Source organism: Camelina sativa, chromosome 14, assembly GCF_030686135.1.
Source record: "Camelina sativa cultivar CO46 ecotype springtype chromosome 14, ASM3068613v1".
NCBI lineage: Eukaryota > Viridiplantae > Streptophyta > Magnoliopsida > Brassicales > Brassicaceae > Camelina > Camelina sativa.
Window position 1 is genome coordinate 8026195 of NC_141893.1, and position 16335 is coordinate 8042529.

Below are 16335 nucleotides of genomic sequence, written 5' to 3' on the forward strand. Positions count from 1 at the left end.
TATCGGTTGGAATGCGTAAAATCAACGAATATACACCAAATGTTAAATTTTTCAGAATAACTCCAAAGATTCATCAAAATATGAATTAGAGGAAGAAAAATAGAGATTAATTCATCTAAAATAAAAACGAACCTAATTTATGAAATTGAAAATCTACTAAAGATTTTTTAAGGTTTATTTTACAAAACATGATTCCAAAAACATATCCTTTGTAACGTATTTCCCTTAAACCTCGGGGACCATATTCACTATTTTAAGAGACTTACATACATAACCACTAAAAACACGACACGTCATAAAAGTGCCACGTCAGAAAGTAAAGAAGCTCGCGCTTTGTCACTCAAAAAAAAGTTTCTTCCTTTTTGTTTCCTCTTCGCCCAGTTTTTTTTTTTTTTTTTTTTCCGATAACCTAAAGAAAAAAAAAAAGGAGCAACCTTTTTATCAATCTGTTAATTGTAATCTTCTCGCCACAAGAAATAAAATTTGGAATTGGGATTCTTCTTCTTCTTCTTCTTCTTCTTCCTCCTCCGTATATTCATTTGTTTTTTCCCGCACTTTCTCACCGGAGAATATGAGGTGGGAAAGGGTCCGACAACAACAGCAACAAGTGGGTCTCGGTCAGTCTTATTCCGGGCCCGTTAAGAGGTGGGGGCACACATGTAACGCCATTAAAGGAGGTAGCTTTCTCTACGTTTTCGGTGGCTATGGCAGAGATAATTGCCAAACCAATCAAGTCCATGTTTTCGACGGTGGTTAGTACTTCTCTTCTCTCCATCTCCCCCCCCCCCCCCTCGCCCTCTCTCTGTTCACCAAAAATCCCAGATTTCGGATATGCTCATTTTCCTCAATCGTTTCGTTTCCTTTCTCTCTCACTATTCTTTCTAGACAATCAATCATCTAGGGGTTTTCTCTTCTTTTGTTCATCCATCATCCTGCATGTTTGCTTTTTTAGATAAGAAATTACACTCTGATATGTATTTTATGATCCGTTAGATTTGTGGTATCACAATTGCCCCCCTTTTCTCTGTTTAAAGCTTTGTCTTTTGATTCATTATACTCATCCTACTTAAATGATTTTGGGGTTTGACCCTTTTTGAGGAAGCTTTTTGTATTGGTTGGTTTGTCCGTTATGGTTTACTTGCTCTTACTGTGTTTAGTGGTCTTTGTTGCAGCAAAGCAGGTATGGACTCAGCCAATTATCAATGGCACACCTCCTACTCCTAGGGACAGTCACAGCTGTACAACCGTCGGAGACAACTTGTTTGTGTTTGGTGGTACTGATGGAATAAAACCTCTCAACGATTTGCACATTCTAGATACTTGTAAGCTTTTTCTTTGTGTCTTTCAAGTTTTGACTTGTATCTGTTTTGAAGAAGTCATCATCACTTGATTTGTTTGTTTGTTTCCTTTTTGTCTTTGCAGCTTCACATACTTGGAGATGCCCGAGTGTTAGGGGAGAGGGACCTGAGGCAAGAGAAGGTCATAGCGCTACGTTGGTTGGTAAAAGGCTGTTTGTCTTTGGTGGCTGTGGGAAATCTTCTGATATTAATGACGAAATCTATTATAATGACCTTTACGTACTTAATACAGGTACTGTTTTGTTCATAGCTTTTTTAATTTGACATGTGAATCTTTTCCATATTACCATTTCTTATGCGTTGATAAGAAATCTTAGATAGATTCTGAAACATAAACAAGTAAAAGTTAACTGGCTTTACGTTTGTGTAGAGACTTTTGTGTGGAAACGTGCTGTTACAATGGGGAATCCTCCATCTGCGCGGGATAGCCACTCTTGCTCATCGTGGAAAAACAAAATTGTTGTAATAGGTGGTGAAGATGGACATGACTACTATCTGTCTGATGTTCATATCCTTGATACAGGTGAAAAAGCATTCTTAAATCCATATTCTTTTAACTTTACGAGTGTATGTCTTCTATCTGAAACGTTTATGTAAGTTCCTCTTTAATGATATTTCCATTTTGACTTTCAGATACACTCATATGGAAGGAGCTGAATACTTCAGGGCAGTTGTTGACACCTCGAGCTGGTCATGTTTCTGTTTCACTTGGGAGGACCTTTTTTGTGTTTGGAGGGTTTACGGATGCTCAGAATCTTTACGATGACCTCTATGTGCTTGATGTCGGTATGTAACTGAAGCATCATTTAATAGCAATATATAATACTTCTGAGGTTGATTGGCTTTGGTCCTCTTTCTCTATAAAAGTAAGGACCTGCCCTATTTTCTTGTCCAAACAAATCTGCTCAGTTTAAGGTTTTAAGATGAGCCATTGTATCAATTTTCATGAGAGGAAACCTATTCACATTGTTTTTTTTTTCTTTGTTGTTTGTACCTGTAGAGACGTGTGTATGGTCCAAGGTCCTCACCATGGGAGAAGGTCCATCTGCTAGGTTCTCTTCTGCAGGGGCTTGTCTAGATCCTCACAAAGCTGGTTTTCTTGTTATTGTTGGTGGCTGCAATAAGAATCTCGAGGCATTGGATGACATGTTCTACTTACACACAGGTTACTGCAAACCTCTTTAACGTACTAATTGCCAAATTTGATTATTAGGGACATTCAGACAGGGCTTTTCTCATTCTAATCATTTTCGTTTCCGTTAATAGGTCTTGGCTACGATGCTAGATTTGATCAGAATGTAGGGAGGTTGTCTTTAAAGAAGCAACTGAAGATGAAATGCCAAGAACAAAGTAATGCAAGTTCCTTATACGATCAATCACTTGTGAGAATCAATGTGGATCATCAAGGTGTGTTTAGGCAAAATTAAATTGAAACATACAAAGGTAGCATTTTTATGTAGCAGTAAATCACTAGTTTTTGTATATGCATACTTTTGTTGTAGGAAGAGGGAATTTTGGTGTGAACTCGGGCCAATTTAATGAAGGAAAGATGATGTTTCAAGCCCGGATAACTGAGAATTACCAAGTTGGTTACACTATAGAAACTATGATTGATGGAAAACTGCTTCGTGGTGTTTTGTTTTCAAACAAGCATAGCTCCGTTCTGGCGACCGATCAAAGCTTTAGTAGGTGAGTGGTTAAATTAATCATCTTCTTTTCGGGGTTTTCAGTTGGGTACATTGTTTTGTGATCAATTTTTTGTGGTACAGAAAGAGGCCAGCTATGTCGAACGGCGATCAGGACAACAGATCAAAGATATCAAGAACTTTGATCCAGGATCAAGCTGATGCTATGGAAACCAAAGTTTCTCCATCAAACGGCTTGGAGGCTGGTATTGATAACATCAGCAACCCTCCGGATGTTACTGTAAACACGTTGGCAGTGGCACCACATGCAACAGAAATGGCTATTGTTTCATTTGATGCCAAGAACCAAGTTGCAACTCAACCCGATATGGTGCCTTTCTTTAATCATATTTTCTCAAGAACCAGACTTTAGTAACTTCTTTCTTTTAAAATGTCAATTATGCAATTTATTGATTGTATATTACTGAAAATCTTTGTGCAGGGAACTGTAGATACAGCTCCATCATCAGTTCCTCAGGCAGATGAAGCATCTTTAGAATCTAGAAATGCGATAACGATAGAAGATAGAGTAACCAAGACCGGACCTGGAGAGTCATAGCTACAAAAACAAAGGTGGGTTAATGTTTTTTTTTTAAGTCCTTGTGATCGAGCCAATAGACTACACAAGAACAGAAGAAGCCGTTGCATCTAGAAACAGTTGGGTCTAACTCTGTTCTTTTTGAGCATTTGATTTGCAGATGAGAGATTCCCCGCTATAGACTGAGGAACAACAGCATGAACAGCATCATTTTATTGTCCTGTATATTAGTCTGGAGATAGGGTGGGTTTAATTTAGAATCTAAGTTAGATTATCGTGGTGACTGAAGGATGCTGAGGAGCTAATTCTGAGCTAGGTTTCTTTTGTTTTCTTTTTCTTCTTCACTGCAATTCTCGGCTTTTTTGTTTTGTTTAATTCAACTTGCTAGCAATGTTATGCTTCCTCCCTCACAGTTTTTTTGCACATTGAACTCGCTTAGATAAAATTTTAGAATCTGGAGTCATTCTTGTAAACTCAGGTTTTACCCTTGATCATTTTGTGGTTTTTAGTCAAACCGAAATGGTTCATTTCGTTTATCCATTATTTATCTCTAGTTCACGGGTGTTGCTAAAAGCACTACCGAGTCTTTTTGTGTTTTGATGGATTAAGAAGAGTTCCCAATCATCATTTCAAGAAGAATGTATTAGATTGTGATTGTTTGGTTCCTCATTTAATACATAGTCTCTGGCTCAGTATTTACAGTAGGGATAGAGATTAGAGGTTAATGGATTCCTGTTTACTCTTTGTAGAGTTGGGTAGATCAAATCAGTAGGAATTTGAAATATGGAGATAACGTAGAAGAAAATTCAAACTAGTCCTAGTTGGCAATCCAACTACTAAAGCATGTAGTTTCATATCCAACTAATTTCGTTGTTTATTAGCATGTGATTAGATTATGTCATCCTTTTTAAATGTAACTTTTGAATGCTGTTAAAACAAAATTTTCTAATTTCCCCGTAACAACTAAGTAAAAACAATGAAGAAATAATATACACATAGAGAAGAAAATATGAATTTCATTTAGTTTTGACTGTCCTTGAAATGTATTTTGCATTTCTTTGATTATTTGTCCTTGGAAATGTATTTTGGAAAAATGGGAAGAAAAAGATTGGATAATTGTGTGAAAAATCTAAACAAGAAGACAGAAGTCACATGCAGAGGGAGACATCTAAAGAAGTAATCACATCCTACTTCCCACATGGATTCGTGATATGACAAAGCGTCTGTATCTCCAATTCTCATGAACAATCTCTCTCATTTCTTATAATTATTATTATTATTATTATTCATCAGAAAGAAACTATATTACTTAAGATAATCTAAAGGCTTTTCAGTCTTTAAGAGTGAGAGAGGAATTGGAACAAACAAAATAGTTCTTATGTGGCTGTCTTTTAGTTTTGTTCTCTGAGCAGAACCAGAGGTAAAAACATTTTTGCAGAGATTCCTTTGTTCTCTTCGGCTTATTATGATTCTTCTTATTGGCTTGGCGGTTTCTTTCTCTACCTTAGGTTTGTGAAATTCTTGAATGCACATTCTTCTCTCATCATTCATTGATCTCCTTCTTGGAGGGCATCCAGTTATCAGACAAAAAGACATTTTGTTCTGTAATGAGCTTTTCTTGTTCTTTTTGGAGTTGAGTGGGATTTAAGAATCTAGGGGTTGAAAATAGGGTTCAATAGATCCATAGGTTTCTGTTAGCCTAAGACTTTAGACTTTTGATTCTGAATCAGAATATCGAAAATCACACTCATTAAAGTGGTAAAAGTTTTGAACTTTTGCTACGAGTAGAGACAATAATGCAACTTTTTTTCACTACACAATTTACCATTTATTTAGCAAAAGTGCGAACTTTCAATTTTTTTTGTCGTTGATAGGGATGTTAAGCTGTAATTTAGCTGGAGAGCAATGGCGTTCACATTGAGCCATTGTCAGTGCCAAATTTTATTGGAATCTGAATTGATTAAAAAGATGAAACCTTTTTGGAACTATATGAAATATGGAAAGTGGCGTCATTCTCGTTATGGTTCAATCAATGGTGGTGGTTGCTATTGATGGAGATATAACGAAAGCTTACGTTTTTCCCCAAATTAGGTTTGTTGGAAGCATAAATAAAAGAGTAGACACTGTCACCTACAGAAAAAAGAGTTCAAATTTTTCTCCCTTTTTATTGTTGTTGTTGTTGTTGTTGTCAGTAGCAAGTTCAGGCCCCGGAGAATCTTCCTGGTTTGAGGTGGATAAATCCCAGATTTCTTCACACCATTCCCATGGCTGCGAAGCTTCTGCATACGTTGGCAGATGAGAACAAGAAATTTGGATGTATGAATGGGATTTTCCAAATCTTCGATCGTCACCATGTTCTAACAAGCCGGCCTAAAAGTCTTACTTTAGGTAATCATAATTCTTGACAATTAAGTAATAAACAATGGTTAATGCTCTTTAGATCGTGTCTCGTAGTGGTTGACTTGTACGTGGTCATATGTTAACAACGTTCTTAACTTATAGTATGTCTTTTTCAATCTTCTTTAGCTCTGTTTCTTCATGAACTTAAAAAAGGTCTTCTCTGATTCTTCTGTGAGGACTAAAAAGGTTTGTGCTTTCTCGGCTGTAGAGAAAAACTTGCTATGGTTTGTGAAATGTCTGTTCTCTTTTGTTACATTGATTTGGGTTTTGTGTGGCTTTCTCTTGGTAGCTTTTGACTTCTCTTAACCTTAGACTCTTGTAATTTGCAGAAGCTGCTATGTTTAGGGTTCATTGACTTGAGATGATTTTGATATAATTCTGAATCTTTGTTGTTGTTGTTATGTGTTGTTTTTGCAGGTAATGTACATGTCAATAGTATCAACTTAGACTCTGTTGATGCAATTTGTCACCAAAGATCAGCATTTCAGTTTCAAGACTCAAACATTACTAGCGGAAATGGGTCGAGCGAGAAACTAACAAGGGTATCAACCGAAGCTTCAAAGGTATCTTTCTCATCGTCGTGTTCATCATCTTCCCCGTTATCTTCTGAGGTCAACAGAGAAGTTCAGCCTGAAATTTCCACGGATGACCGAGTCATTTTTCCAGAATCTCCTGCAAGTGATCCAACAATGAGCCAAGGAAGTGGTACACGTATGGGACTTGACCTTAGAGATGTTGTTAGAGATTCTATGTATAGAGAAGTTAGAGGGCTCTCTGAAGTATGTAGACACAACAAAAGAGATGATTCTCCAAGACCCTATGGTTTGAAGCAATCCACGCCTGTAGATTTCAATGAATCCTGCAGAGCTCTAGCCAAACTTAGAAAAACATCTCATCATTATTACAATGAGGCTGACATGAAAGACGCATCTCGTTACTATGTTGATTCTCGCGGAAAGTCGAAATCCGGGAAAAAGCTGAAAGAGTTGCCTAAGCTTTCGTTGGACAGTAGAGACCACATTGATCTCAAATCAGGTAATAAGCTTTTTGAAAGTTTAAGCAGAAGCTCTAGCATGAACAAAGTTTCTGGTAGCCCGAAGCGGCCTCCTAGTGTTGTTGCAAAGCTAATGGGTTTGGAAACATTACCGGGTTCTCCTTTGGGCAGAGACAAAATAAACCTGTTTGATGATAACAGTGATCCGTTCTCAAGATCATTGAGGGAAAATAGCCTGAACCGTTCTCTCCGGTTTTCTCCTAGCTCACCAAGAAGCTTAGGGAAGGACCCTGCTTCTTCTTCTTCTCCAAGATGGAGAAGCTCTGAGTTTGTTATGAAACCCTTGTCAAGTTTGAGATATCCCATTGAACCAGCTCCATGGAAGCAAACTGATAGAAACCGGTTTTTGCCAAAGCAAGCCTGCAGGCCTGTGAAATCTCTGTCACAGTCAATGGAGGGAAGATTGAAAGATCTCGAGTTTAAACATTCTGGAAAAGATCTCAGTGCTCTTAAAGAGATAATAGAGGCAATGCAATCAAAAGGTCTCTTTGATACTCGAAAGCAACCACAATGCATAAACTTGGAAGCTCAAAGAGATTATGAAATGGCAGATTCTGCAACTTCTAACCATGATTCAGGAGACCTGCGTAACCCGGTGATGCCATCCAAAAAGAGAGGCCCAATTGTGATTATGAAACCTGCCAGACTTGTTGAGAAATCTGGTATTCCTTCATCATCTCTGATTCCCATTCACAGTCTATCAGGTCTTCATAAGACCTGCAGAGAAGAACCTGTAAACGGTAGAAAAAATTCAACAAGTAGAAAGGCAGCAAAAGATCGTAGTCATGGAAACCAAAGAGCTGAATCATGTATCAGTTCTGTTGATAAGAAATCTAGCAGCAGACAAGTGAGGTCTTCTCAGCTTTCCAGAGAAAGCACTTCAAAGAATTCAGGATCTACAAGTCCAAAACTGCAGCAGATGAAGCATGAGCATGAGAAGGACAAGCGTTCTCGGCCACCAACCTCTCCATCTGATTCAAGCAAATCAAGAAAACAAACAAACCGACAACCTGCGGAATCCACTACTTCACCTGGTGGTAGGCGTAGCAAACCCAGGGATCAGAGGAGCTTGCAGCAAAATGATGACCAACTTAGTCAAATGAGCAATAAATCCAGGACTGAAACAGAAGCCACCGTGAGTATCAAAAATGGTGGAAAGAGTCCATCCGTAATGGAAGCAGCCAAAGCTGTAGTCTCAAACTTAATACAGAATGTGAGTTGTTGTGTCTCATGCTACTGCTAAATTGTTTGGTACTTAAAAAAGTTTCAGCTGCTAATTTCTACAATTTTCTGTTATGTTTTCTCAGAAGTCCAGTCCTACTTTAAGTGAAGATGGATCATCAGAACATCCAAGTCCAGTTTCTGTTCTCAATGCAACAATCTACAGAGAGATCGAACCATCTCCTATGAAAGTCCAAACTTGTGAAGGCAGTAAGACCTCTAAATATACATCTTTATTGGAACAATGCAAATTGTTTTATTTTTTCAATCATTTCCTTCAGTTTCTGACTTGGAAATTGATATTGTAACAGGTGTTAATGGCCTTATTGAGTCAGGTGTTGAACATTACGAGGAGGACCAGTGGAATCCAGCTTATAGCTTCTCAAAGACAACAACCAGCTTTTCGCCAGAGATGAACCGAAAGAAGCTTCAGAATGTTGAACTTTTGGTTCAAAAGCTAAGAAGACTAAACTCTAGCCATGACGAAACCAGCCAAGATTACATTGCATCTCTATGCGAGAACATCGATCCTAGTACAGATCAGAGATACATTTCTGAGATCCTTTTAGCCTCAGGTCTTCTCCTCAGAGACCTCGGATCAGGATTAACAACTTTTCAACTGCACCCTTCAGGCCACCCAATCAATCCAGAGCTGTTCCTTGTTCTTGAGCAAACTAAAGGATGCAGCAACAACAGCAATGAAAAGTTAAACCGCAAACTTGTGTTTGATGCTGTTAATGAAATGCTTGTGAAGAAGCTCGCTTATGTTGAGAGCACTACAGATCCATGGATGAAGCAAGCTAAAGCGAGGAAGAATGTCTTAAGTGCGCAACATCTCTTGAAAGAGCTATGTTCAGAGATAGAGACACTACAGAAGCAAGCTAAGAAGAGATCAGAAAACTTCTTGTTGTTGGAGGAAGAAGAAGAAGAAGATTTCTTGAAATGTATTTTGGATGAAGATATGGCAATCCGATCTGGGAAATGGACAGACTTTGATGATGTAATCCCGGGTTTAGTGCTCGACTTGGAGAGGCTTCTTTTCAAAGATCTGGTGAGTGAGATCGTGCACGGTGAGATTGGTCGGCTGCAAGCAAACTCAAGGAGACAGAAAACGTTTTCCACTGATGAGTAGATATTGATTCATAAGCTCGTATTTTTGAAACTGTATTCTAAAGCCGTATATATACAAGTCAAATAGTCATGAAACCATTCTCTATAATAATCTCTTTCTTTCTGAGTCTTCTTTGCCTTGTGATTCATTTTGATTATGTTCTACTGAAACCAGCCTCAAAGACAAGTTTGACACATTACTATATATACTTGGAAAGGAATAGACAGTATGTAACAGGAACAGAACACAAGATATGCTGTAATGAAAAGTCTAAGTTACATAAGAAACAAGAAACTTCCCAGAGAACATTTCACACTCCCATCAAACCAAAGAGAAAAAGAAAGGAGAAGAAGCATTCTCAGGGGGTTCAATTCAACAAAAGAAGCTATTTTTACAACTTTGTCGCCGATCAGCTGAATGAACGGTCCAGATCAATTCAAGACATTAATCAACGGACTAGATTATCTCGTGATAAAATCGGTACATAAAGCCAGGGTTTTTTTGGCATAGTGAGCGAGACTTGAAAGACGTTGAGGGGTTTTGTCACGACCGGCGAGAACTGAAGACGCTTCCAGAGATTATCATCGTCACCCACAGAGTAAAGTCATTTGCTTTCAGCTTTGAGTTTCTCTGTTAATTCCGGTTTCGATCTTATTTTCTGAAAGTTACATTAGCTGATCCTTACTAGATCTTTCAATTTCCCTCAATTCCTTGTCTTTGCGTCTCTTCCCAAACTCTAGGGATTTGATTTGGATCGTACATATGTTTCGTCTGTGTTTCATTTCTCTGTTTCTGAGTGAATGGGTTCATCAGAAACGGGATAAGTGAGTTAAAGTTGTAAGCTTTAGACTCGATTCTGATAAATACTGCTCTGTGATTCTATCCGGGAAACAAAATTGTCAGAAAACAGATCTATTCATGAGTGTTTTTTCACCTTGTGATCACCAAATCTATCTACATTCTCAAAGTTTGTTATTTTGATATTGTCTTCTTGGAAATGTGCTTACAGATTGACCAAGATGCATTACATGGGTTTGTTTAGTAAAGCTGGAAACATATTTAGGCAACCTAGAGCGTTGCAGGCTTCGAACGCTTTGTTACAGGGAAATCTTTCTTTGACTCCATCCAAACTCTTTGTTGGAGGTGAAGACTCCAAAACTTCTGTTTTCCTTTTTTGAGTTTCTCTGTTTGATTGTCTTATCCTGTTATATGCTGCTTCTTTTCAGGTCTCTCACCAACTACTGATACAGATCTCTTGAAAGAAGCTTTTGGCAGTTTTGGAAAAATCGTTGATGGTAGCTATCCTTCTTGCAGAATCATTAATCCATTGGTTTTCTTTTTCCTCATTTACTTTGTTATTTGCAGCTGCGGTAGTTTTGGATCGTGAAAGTGGTATTTCTAGGGGCTTTGGTTTCGTAACATATGATTCCATTGAGGATGCTAATAACGCAATGCAATGTATGAATTATAAGGTGATACCAATTTTACAGCTTCTTTTAGTTGCTATATATCATGTCATGAATCTAATTTCTTTTACTCGCTTTGTTTGATTTCCATACCCTTACTATCTTCTGACTCTATGAAAATAAGTTTCTAGTACACTAGTTTATCAAATTTATCATCTAGCTTGTAATGCTAGTCATGTCTCTCGTTTGATAAGAATCTCTCTTAGTAAAGAATCAAAATACGAAATAAAACCATTTGTATTATTGCTTTGTTTATCTCATTTTCCTTAACAAAAAGAGAAATGTTTTGGTACTACATTGCTGCTTCAGAAACCAACTGGAGCGTTCTTTCTTTCTTCGCTTGGTTTTGTCAATTCACCAATTATAGAGTTTCCTGCTAAAACAGGAACTTGATGGGCGAATAATTGGAGTGAAACCAGCTGATTCAGGAGGTGGTGGTGGTGGGGGTGGCGGTGGCGGTGGCGGTTTTGCTAGAAGGGGAGGTTATGGTGGTGGTCGTGGGGGATACGGTCGTGGGGGATTTGGTCGTGGTGGATTTGGTGGGGGTGGCTTTGGCTTTGTTCGTTAACTGGGCATCCAGGAATGTTATCACCGAGGTTGATTAGTGTGTGGTTTGGTTTTCTCTTCACAAAGACCACTCTTTTGATATAATAATGTTTGTGATGATGTTTGAACAAACAGATCAAGCGGCTAAAGTTAGCAAAATAAAACATTTGTTGGTTCAATGGAGTTTCACACAATTTTTTTAAAAAGGTACAAATTTGGAGATATGAATAATGAGTTTAGCTAAATGAGAATAATCACTAATAGAGAGGCTTTTAGTCCAATGAGTTTATGAGAGTTTCAAACTTGAAGATAAGCCAGTCCGCTTTTGCTGCAACGGCTTCACGAAGCTGAACTCCGGCATAGCATATGAACAAGTCTGCGCCACCAGGTTTACGTGCCTGCAAGTGAATTAGTTTAGTTATTCAGACATTTGAGAGTTCGTTGTTTATCTGCAAGCTCTCAGTTAATAATAAAAGCTTACTTCGAGATCGGTAGCACCATCTCCAATCATGGCCATAGTCTTGTAGAGACGACCCTGGAAAGAACCAAGTCTTATTGGTACAAAGTGTAGTATTTCAACAAGAGATATGGAGCTTGCAAATTAATAAAAGTTTGATGAACCTTTCGTATTTGTTCCACTGCCTTGGCTTTGCCCCCACTTCTTGATGTAGGTTCGTTCTCATCAAATCCCAAAAACTCGCCGGAGTTTCCAAATAGAAGATTGTTGGCAAAGATGTTCTCGCGAGGAATGCCAAGAATCGATGCCACAGGCTACAGTGAAAAGAAATTCATTTAAAATCTTATCCCCATGATTGCACTAGTCTATACAAGAACTGATGCAACAGGCCATATAGTAAAGAACATGAAGAAAAGAAGTGAGAGAGATAGAGAGAGTACATTGATCATCTGTCGAAAACCTCCAGATATCAAATAGACATCAATATTATTGGCTCTGAGCTTCTTAACCAACTCTTCAATGCCAGGGGATAGCCTCCACAAAACAAAGAAACACACTATAGTAACACAATTCAGAAAGCAATTTGTATGTCTTTTATGCAGAGAATCAAGCAAGCTAGATGTTAACCTCTCTTTTGGTCAAAGTCTATGTCACAAGTAGGCCAATGGAACACTTACAAACAAATTTTATCTTTATATGTGAAATGATATCTTAAAGCAGAGTGAATCAAGTAGGAAGAAGCTCGCATCATACTAAAGAATCAAAATAACAACATAGGCAAGGTCAATAATACCTTGGGGGTCTCTTTTCAAGATATTCCTCAACTTTCGAAAGAGAAGGCTTGAACAAAGAAAGTCTTGCAGCTAGAGCTTCTTCAAATGGAACAGATCCACCCATTGCTCTAAGAAAGCAATACTCAATATGTTAAGGTAAAAAAAGCAGACGACAAAAATCATCAGAGCTCTCGCATATATGAGCGATGAGATAGACCACAAACCTGGCAGTCCATTCAGCAACAGCCTTTCCAGCACCACAAAACTCTGCAAGTTCATCAATACCTTCATCCACACAAACCGTACTATCCACATCGAAACATACCGCTTCAACACTTTCCCAAAGATCAAGAATTTCTAGCAATTCATAAAACAAACAAGGAACAGTAGAAACTAAGCTTCAAAGCATACAAAATCTATAAACAGTTCATAAGCAACAGCAGCTCAGGTCAACAATTGGCACAAAAGAAGAGATTCTAAAGTAACGAGAAGTAGTTTACCATTAGAAGGAACAACATTGCCTTCGTGCCCCAAAGCTGACAACTCCTGTGGCTGCACAGAAGCAGTCACTGGACGGAGCAATCTGGGATGGTTCATGATTGACACACGCCCTCCACAAGGATATCTCCTTAATTCAAGGCAGGACAAATTAGCAAAAAGTGATGAGAGCTTTTTACAGGGAACCTGAACTGGCACAACCCTTGAAGTAGTTAATGCTTCCATTAAACTTGGAGCTACAAACCACAAGAAAAAAGGAATCCAATATAGATTTATCAACAAATTCAAATACGAAAAGAGCTCAAATGTAAATGTTTCGATGCAATGGATATAGATTTCAAAAGTCTATTGTGAAAAGAAGGAATCAACGTGATCTATCAAAATTGCTAAGTAGATACAGAAACATCAAACCCCGAACGAAAGCAGAGATTTTTACGATGTAAGAATTGGATCAGAGATCGTCTGTACCGCGAGGAAGAAGAACAGACGAGATATATATTACAAACCGGGAAAATCACCGGCGGTCGTCTTCGGCTGCTGCTCAGATGATCCGATCAATTAAAATATAGCCACTGAAAAGAGTGTGTCAATTGGTTGGTGAAAGTATTAACCGAAAATGACAATTTTGCCCTTTTTAGTTTTTTAACATTAAACCGTATAATTTGACATATTTATCCTTTACTTTTCGTTTGGTTTGGTTTAACCGTCGCTGGGCAATTCAGACAATCTCTGCAACTAATAAAGTTGTTGCGAAATAAGATTTTGATTAACCGATAAGATGTCGTCCTTTATTACAATTCCGGTGAAGCTAACCTTAAATATTTCTGTCTCCTTGCATAAAATCAAGAAAATGTACAATTCTTATAGGGAGGCCAGTGGGTAACAGCTAATAAACCAGACAAAGATGGAACAAAACAAGTTACACTCCCAAATGTCTCTCTTTTAAAGATTCCATCAATTAACAGTAGTAGGCTAGAGAGACCCACACTCACATCATCCCACATATATCACTTAAGTTAGCTAAACAAGTAGAAAGGTAAGAAGAGTGTGAAGAAGACTAGGATGAAACCAAATCTTGGGTTTTGGAGTTTGAATCCAAAGGATGGATCTGTGTAATCCGGGTTAATACCGCCTGTTCCAGACGGTATTCCCAAACCTCCTCCTGTTGATGGTGTCATTGTGTAGGGTCTTGTATTCGTTGTTGTAGGGACTCTTGTCGAAGGTGTTGTCGTCACTGGTGTCGTTGTCCCACTTCCACTGTGTATTAAATGGCACAGAAACAACAAACATACAAAAAACGCTATCTTAGATTGTAGCAATCAGCTAATTTCAAGGTTGGATCACTATAAGCTTAACCAAAAGATCGTCCACATCAACAGCCAATTCTTGTTACAAAACATATTAAGTGGTGAAGAAAGAAAGGTGTGTACCTGGCACTTGCAGGGAAAGGGCAAGTAGTGTAGCCTATATATCACAAGACCACAATGGTACAAGAGACAACAGTTACTAATAAAAAAAAAATTATGTGTTCTACAATCTAGTCTCAAAATCTGTGTGGAGAATCTTGAGGTGTGATAGTATATAATATGATAATGGATATTTTTATCTCTATTGAAACATGTGAAGTTTAGTTTTGAGTTATATACTATCCTCTCTGATTTGCTTTCAAGTTGGTTTCCATTTAACTCAGAATTAAATAGTCTACCCACCATCCTCCTCACTTTCATCTATTGCTTTTAACTTTACCTCCTTAAGTTACTAAATGTGAAAGAAGGTACGCTAAATGAATCTAATGAATAAATGCAGAGGAATTGGTAGGAGAGACTCACTGGGATCAGAGGCTGAGACGATGGCTGTGCCAGCAAAGTCACAAGTTCCCTGAGACTGACCTTTCTTCTGAAAGAAGCTGTTGACGGCGTAAGAGCAATGAGACTTGACGGTGTTAGGATTGAAGCAAGGACCGTTCTGGTGAATGGGTCCACAATCAGCTCCTGCACCACATGCGTAGTCCAATGTCTTCTGCAGCATTGCCTCGCTTAACCCTTCTTTGCATACACACCATGTTCCACCTATACAATAACAACACACATAAGACTTTCATGACCATTTTTTGCAACTCTTTCATTCACTTGTTATGTGTGAAATGAAACCTAAATGTGTAATTCAAGATTGTTGAACTCCACATTCAAAAAGGAAACACCTTTTTATGAAAAGAAAGTATGGGTAAAAGCGAAAAAATGGACTTTTTATGTAGACAATTTCATTAAAAAAAACTATGAAAGCTAAGAGATATGTGACTGTTCTGTTCTAAAACAGAGTGGGAGAAAGGAGGTATTTTTATGAAAGAAAATGACAAAAAAAGAAGAATCTTTTTTTTTTCCATCAAAAAGAAAAGAAGAGGATCTATATGAGACAGAGAATGGTTATTTTAATAAAACTTTGCAGGGTTTGAGCAGAGAAGATATTCTTACTTGAGTGACCAGCCATGGCCAACAAAATCACCGCAAGAACAACAACAGCCATGGTCGCTGCAACAGAACCCAAGCACTTTTGGATGCAGCTTGTTGCAGGGAGAGAGAGAGAGAGAGAGAAAGAAGGAAAAATAATGGAGGAGATTTGAGAAGGTTTTGAAGGTAACAAGAGGTGTGAGTGAGAGAGAGAAAGAGAGTCACTGCATTGAAGACAGTGAAAAAGAAAGGCCTTTTTTTTTTGCTTAGATCCTGCAGAACAATGATGTCTTATTAGTCAGTTATTAACTTATTTGTGTTTTAGTTATCACAGTCTCTCTCTAGTCTCTACTCCTAAATACATATGACTTGGAAAATAGGAAAAGAACTACCCAACTATATATATACCGATTGATACTCTCTCTATCTCAAGAAGATTAAAGTTTAGGATTTTACATACATATTAAGACAGAGGAAATATATGATTAATTTATTTTTCTGATGATTTTTATTTTATTTATGACAATCTCATGATTTATTTTTTTAATATTTTTTCATTTTTCTACCTTCCCACTTTTCCACTTTCTTCACAAGTGAAAAATTAACAAACATTTAGATCCATATACATGAACCTTTCATATTCCTACTTTCCTATTTTCTTCTCAAATGAAGAATTATCAAAAAAAAAGAAAAAAGTAAAGACATGCAAACATTTCGACCCATGTACGTGAACCTTTCATATTCCTCATTTATCACAAATTTTTAACTCCTAAACATCCAA

At 37.8% G+C, this 16335-nt stretch overlaps 5 protein-coding genes and 1 long non-coding RNA gene across 30 annotated transcripts; 4 read left to right on the forward strand and 2 right to left on the reverse strand.

The window, feature by feature from the left end:
- Positions 1–411: 411 nt before the first annotated feature.
- LOC109124467 (uncharacterized) lies at positions 412–4121 on the forward strand. Of its 2 annotated transcripts, none has more exons than XM_087483322.1 (11): positions 412–752; positions 1173–1322; positions 1423–1590; positions 1729–1881; positions 1992–2144; positions 2359–2523; positions 2625–2765; positions 2861–3047; positions 3128–3374; positions 3486–3616; positions 3742–4121. In XM_087483322.1, the coding sequence occupies exons 1-10, from the start codon at positions 572–574 to the stop codon at positions 3600–3602; spliced, it is 1662 nt and encodes a 553-aa protein (XP_087339448.1). In that variant the 5' UTR covers positions 412–571; the 3' UTR covers positions 3603–3616; positions 3742–4121. The 2 variants fall into 2 exon arrangements, with proteins under 2 accessions (XP_087339448.1, XP_087339449.1); XM_087483323.1 differs by having other exon boundaries at positions 701–1000.
- A 482-nt stretch (positions 4122–4603) lies between these two features.
- On the forward strand, positions 4604–9496 carry LOC147927941 (protein LONGIFOLIA 2-like). Of its 19 annotated transcripts, none has more exons than XM_087483317.1 (7): positions 4793–5001; positions 5456–5672; positions 5774–5969; positions 6399–6544; positions 6648–8248; positions 8343–8466; positions 8568–9496. In XM_087483317.1, exons 5-7 carry the CDS (start codon positions 6671–6673, stop codon positions 9386–9388), a joined length of 2523 nt encoding a protein of 840 aa, XP_087339443.1. In that variant the 5' UTR covers positions 4793–5001; positions 5456–5672; positions 5774–5969; positions 6399–6544; positions 6648–6670; the 3' UTR covers positions 9389–9496. The 19 variants fall into 19 exon arrangements, with proteins under 19 accessions (XP_087339432.1, XP_087339428.1, XP_087339430.1 ...); XM_087483316.1 differs by having other exon boundaries at positions 4822–5001; positions 5777–5969; XM_087483315.1 differs by having other exon boundaries at positions 4884–5089.
- A 101-nt stretch (positions 9497–9597) lies between these two features.
- Positions 9598–11558, forward strand: LOC104740562 (small ribosomal subunit protein mS86). The gene is made up of 5 exons (XM_087483327.1): positions 9598–9965; positions 10377–10510; positions 10594–10662; positions 10733–10839; positions 11219–11558. The coding sequence occupies exons 2-5, from the start codon at positions 10387–10389 to the stop codon at positions 11399–11401; spliced, it is 483 nt and encodes a 160-aa protein (XP_087339453.1). The 5' UTR covers positions 9598–9965; positions 10377–10386; the 3' UTR covers positions 11402–11558.
- LOC104756204 (phosphoserine phosphatase, chloroplastic) lies at positions 11530–13719 on the reverse strand. 6 transcript variants are annotated; one of them, XR_015579465.1, is made up of 8 exons: positions 13576–13714; positions 13110–13343; positions 12834–12966; positions 12630–12737; positions 12277–12392; positions 12001–12150; positions 11861–11914; positions 11530–11777 (listed from the first exon to the last, which is right to left on the reverse strand). XR_015579465.1 is itself a non-coding variant. In XM_087483324.1 (8 exons), the coding sequence occupies exons 2-8, from the start codon at positions 13330–13332 to the stop codon at positions 11652–11654; spliced, it is 888 nt and encodes a 295-aa protein (XP_087339450.1). In that variant the 5' UTR covers positions 13333–13343; positions 13576–13719; the 3' UTR covers positions 11530–11651. The 6 variants fall into 6 exon arrangements, 3 of the variants coding, with proteins under 3 accessions (XP_087339450.1, XP_010477051.2, XP_087339451.1); XR_015579467.1 differs by having other exon boundaries at positions 13614–13681; XR_015579466.1 differs by having other exon boundaries at positions 13544–13678.
- A 197-nt stretch (positions 13720–13916) lies between these two features.
- On the reverse strand, positions 13917–16310 carry LOC104756206 (PLASMODESMATA CALLOSE-BINDING PROTEIN 3). Its single transcript, XM_087483326.1, has 4 exons — positions 15579–16310; positions 14937–15176; positions 14538–14571; positions 13917–14364 (listed from the first exon to the last, which is right to left on the reverse strand). Exons 1-4 carry the CDS (start codon positions 15628–15630, stop codon positions 14124–14126), a joined length of 567 nt encoding a protein of 188 aa, XP_087339452.1. The 5' UTR covers positions 15631–16310; the 3' UTR covers positions 13917–14123.
- On the forward strand, positions 14592–15324 carry LOC147927942 (uncharacterized). The gene is made up of 2 exons (XR_015579468.1): positions 14592–14676; positions 14914–15324. It is a non-coding gene; the product is annotated as an uncharacterized LOC147927942 (long non-coding RNA).
- Positions 16311–16335: the final 25 nt, after the last annotated feature.

Bases quoted from the DNA above. Each gene is read 5' to 3' on its own strand.
- LOC147927941 (XM_087483306.1), top strand. From the start codon at position 5,846: ATGGCTGCGAAGCTTCTGCATACGTTGGCAGATGAGAACAAGAAATTT. The intron at 8,249-8,342 runs GTGAGTTGTTGT...ATGTTTTCTCAG, and splicing joins TCTCAAACTTAATACAGAAT to AAGTCCAGTCCTACTTTAAG. The intron at 8,467-8,567 runs GTAAGACCTCTA...ATATTGTAACAG, and splicing joins AGTCCAAACTTGTGAAGGCA to GTGTTAATGGCCTTATTGAG.
- LOC104740562 (XM_087483327.1), top strand. From the start codon at position 10,387: ATGCATTACATGGGTTTGTTTAGTAAAGCTGGAAACATATTTAGGCAA. The intron at 10,511-10,593 runs GTGAAGACTCCA...GCTTCTTTTCAG, and splicing joins ATCCAAACTCTTTGTTGGAG to GTCTCTCACCAACTACTGAT. The intron at 10,663-10,732 runs GTAGCTATCCTT...TGTTATTTGCAG, and splicing joins TTTTGGAAAAATCGTTGATG to CTGCGGTAGTTTTGGATCGT.
- LOC109124467 (XM_087483322.1), top strand. From the start codon at position 572: ATGAGGTGGGAAAGGGTCCGACAACAACAGCAACAAGTGGGTCTCGGT. The intron at 1,323-1,422 runs GTAAGCTTTTTC...TTGTCTTTGCAG, and splicing joins TTTGCACATTCTAGATACTT to CTTCACATACTTGGAGATGC. The intron at 1,882-1,991 runs GTGAAAAAGCAT...TTTGACTTTCAG, and splicing joins TGTTCATATCCTTGATACAG to ATACACTCATATGGAAGGAG.
- LOC104756206 (XM_087483326.1), bottom strand. From the start codon at position 15,630: ATGGCTGTTGTTGTTCTTGCGGTGATTTTGTTGGCCATGGCTGGTCAC. The intron at 14,572-14,936 runs GTGAGTCTCTCC...TGTGATATATAG, and splicing joins CGTCTCAGCCTCTGATCCCA to GCTACACTACTTGCCCTTTC. The intron at 14,365-14,537 runs GTACACACCTTT...TTTAATACACAG, and splicing joins CCTTTCCCTGCAAGTGCCAG to TGGAAGTGGGACAACGACAC.
- LOC104756204 (XM_087483324.1), bottom strand. From the start codon at position 13,332: ATGGAAGCATTAACTACTTCAAGGGTTGTGCCAGTTCAGGTTCCCTGT. The intron at 12,967-13,109 runs GTAAACTACTTC...ATGAATTGCTAG, and splicing joins CAATGTTGTTCCTTCTAATG to AAATTCTTGATCTTTGGGAA. The intron at 11,915-12,000 runs GTTCATCAAACT...GGTTCTTTCCAG, and splicing joins CAGTGGAACAAATACGAAAG to GGTCGTCTCTACAAGACTAT.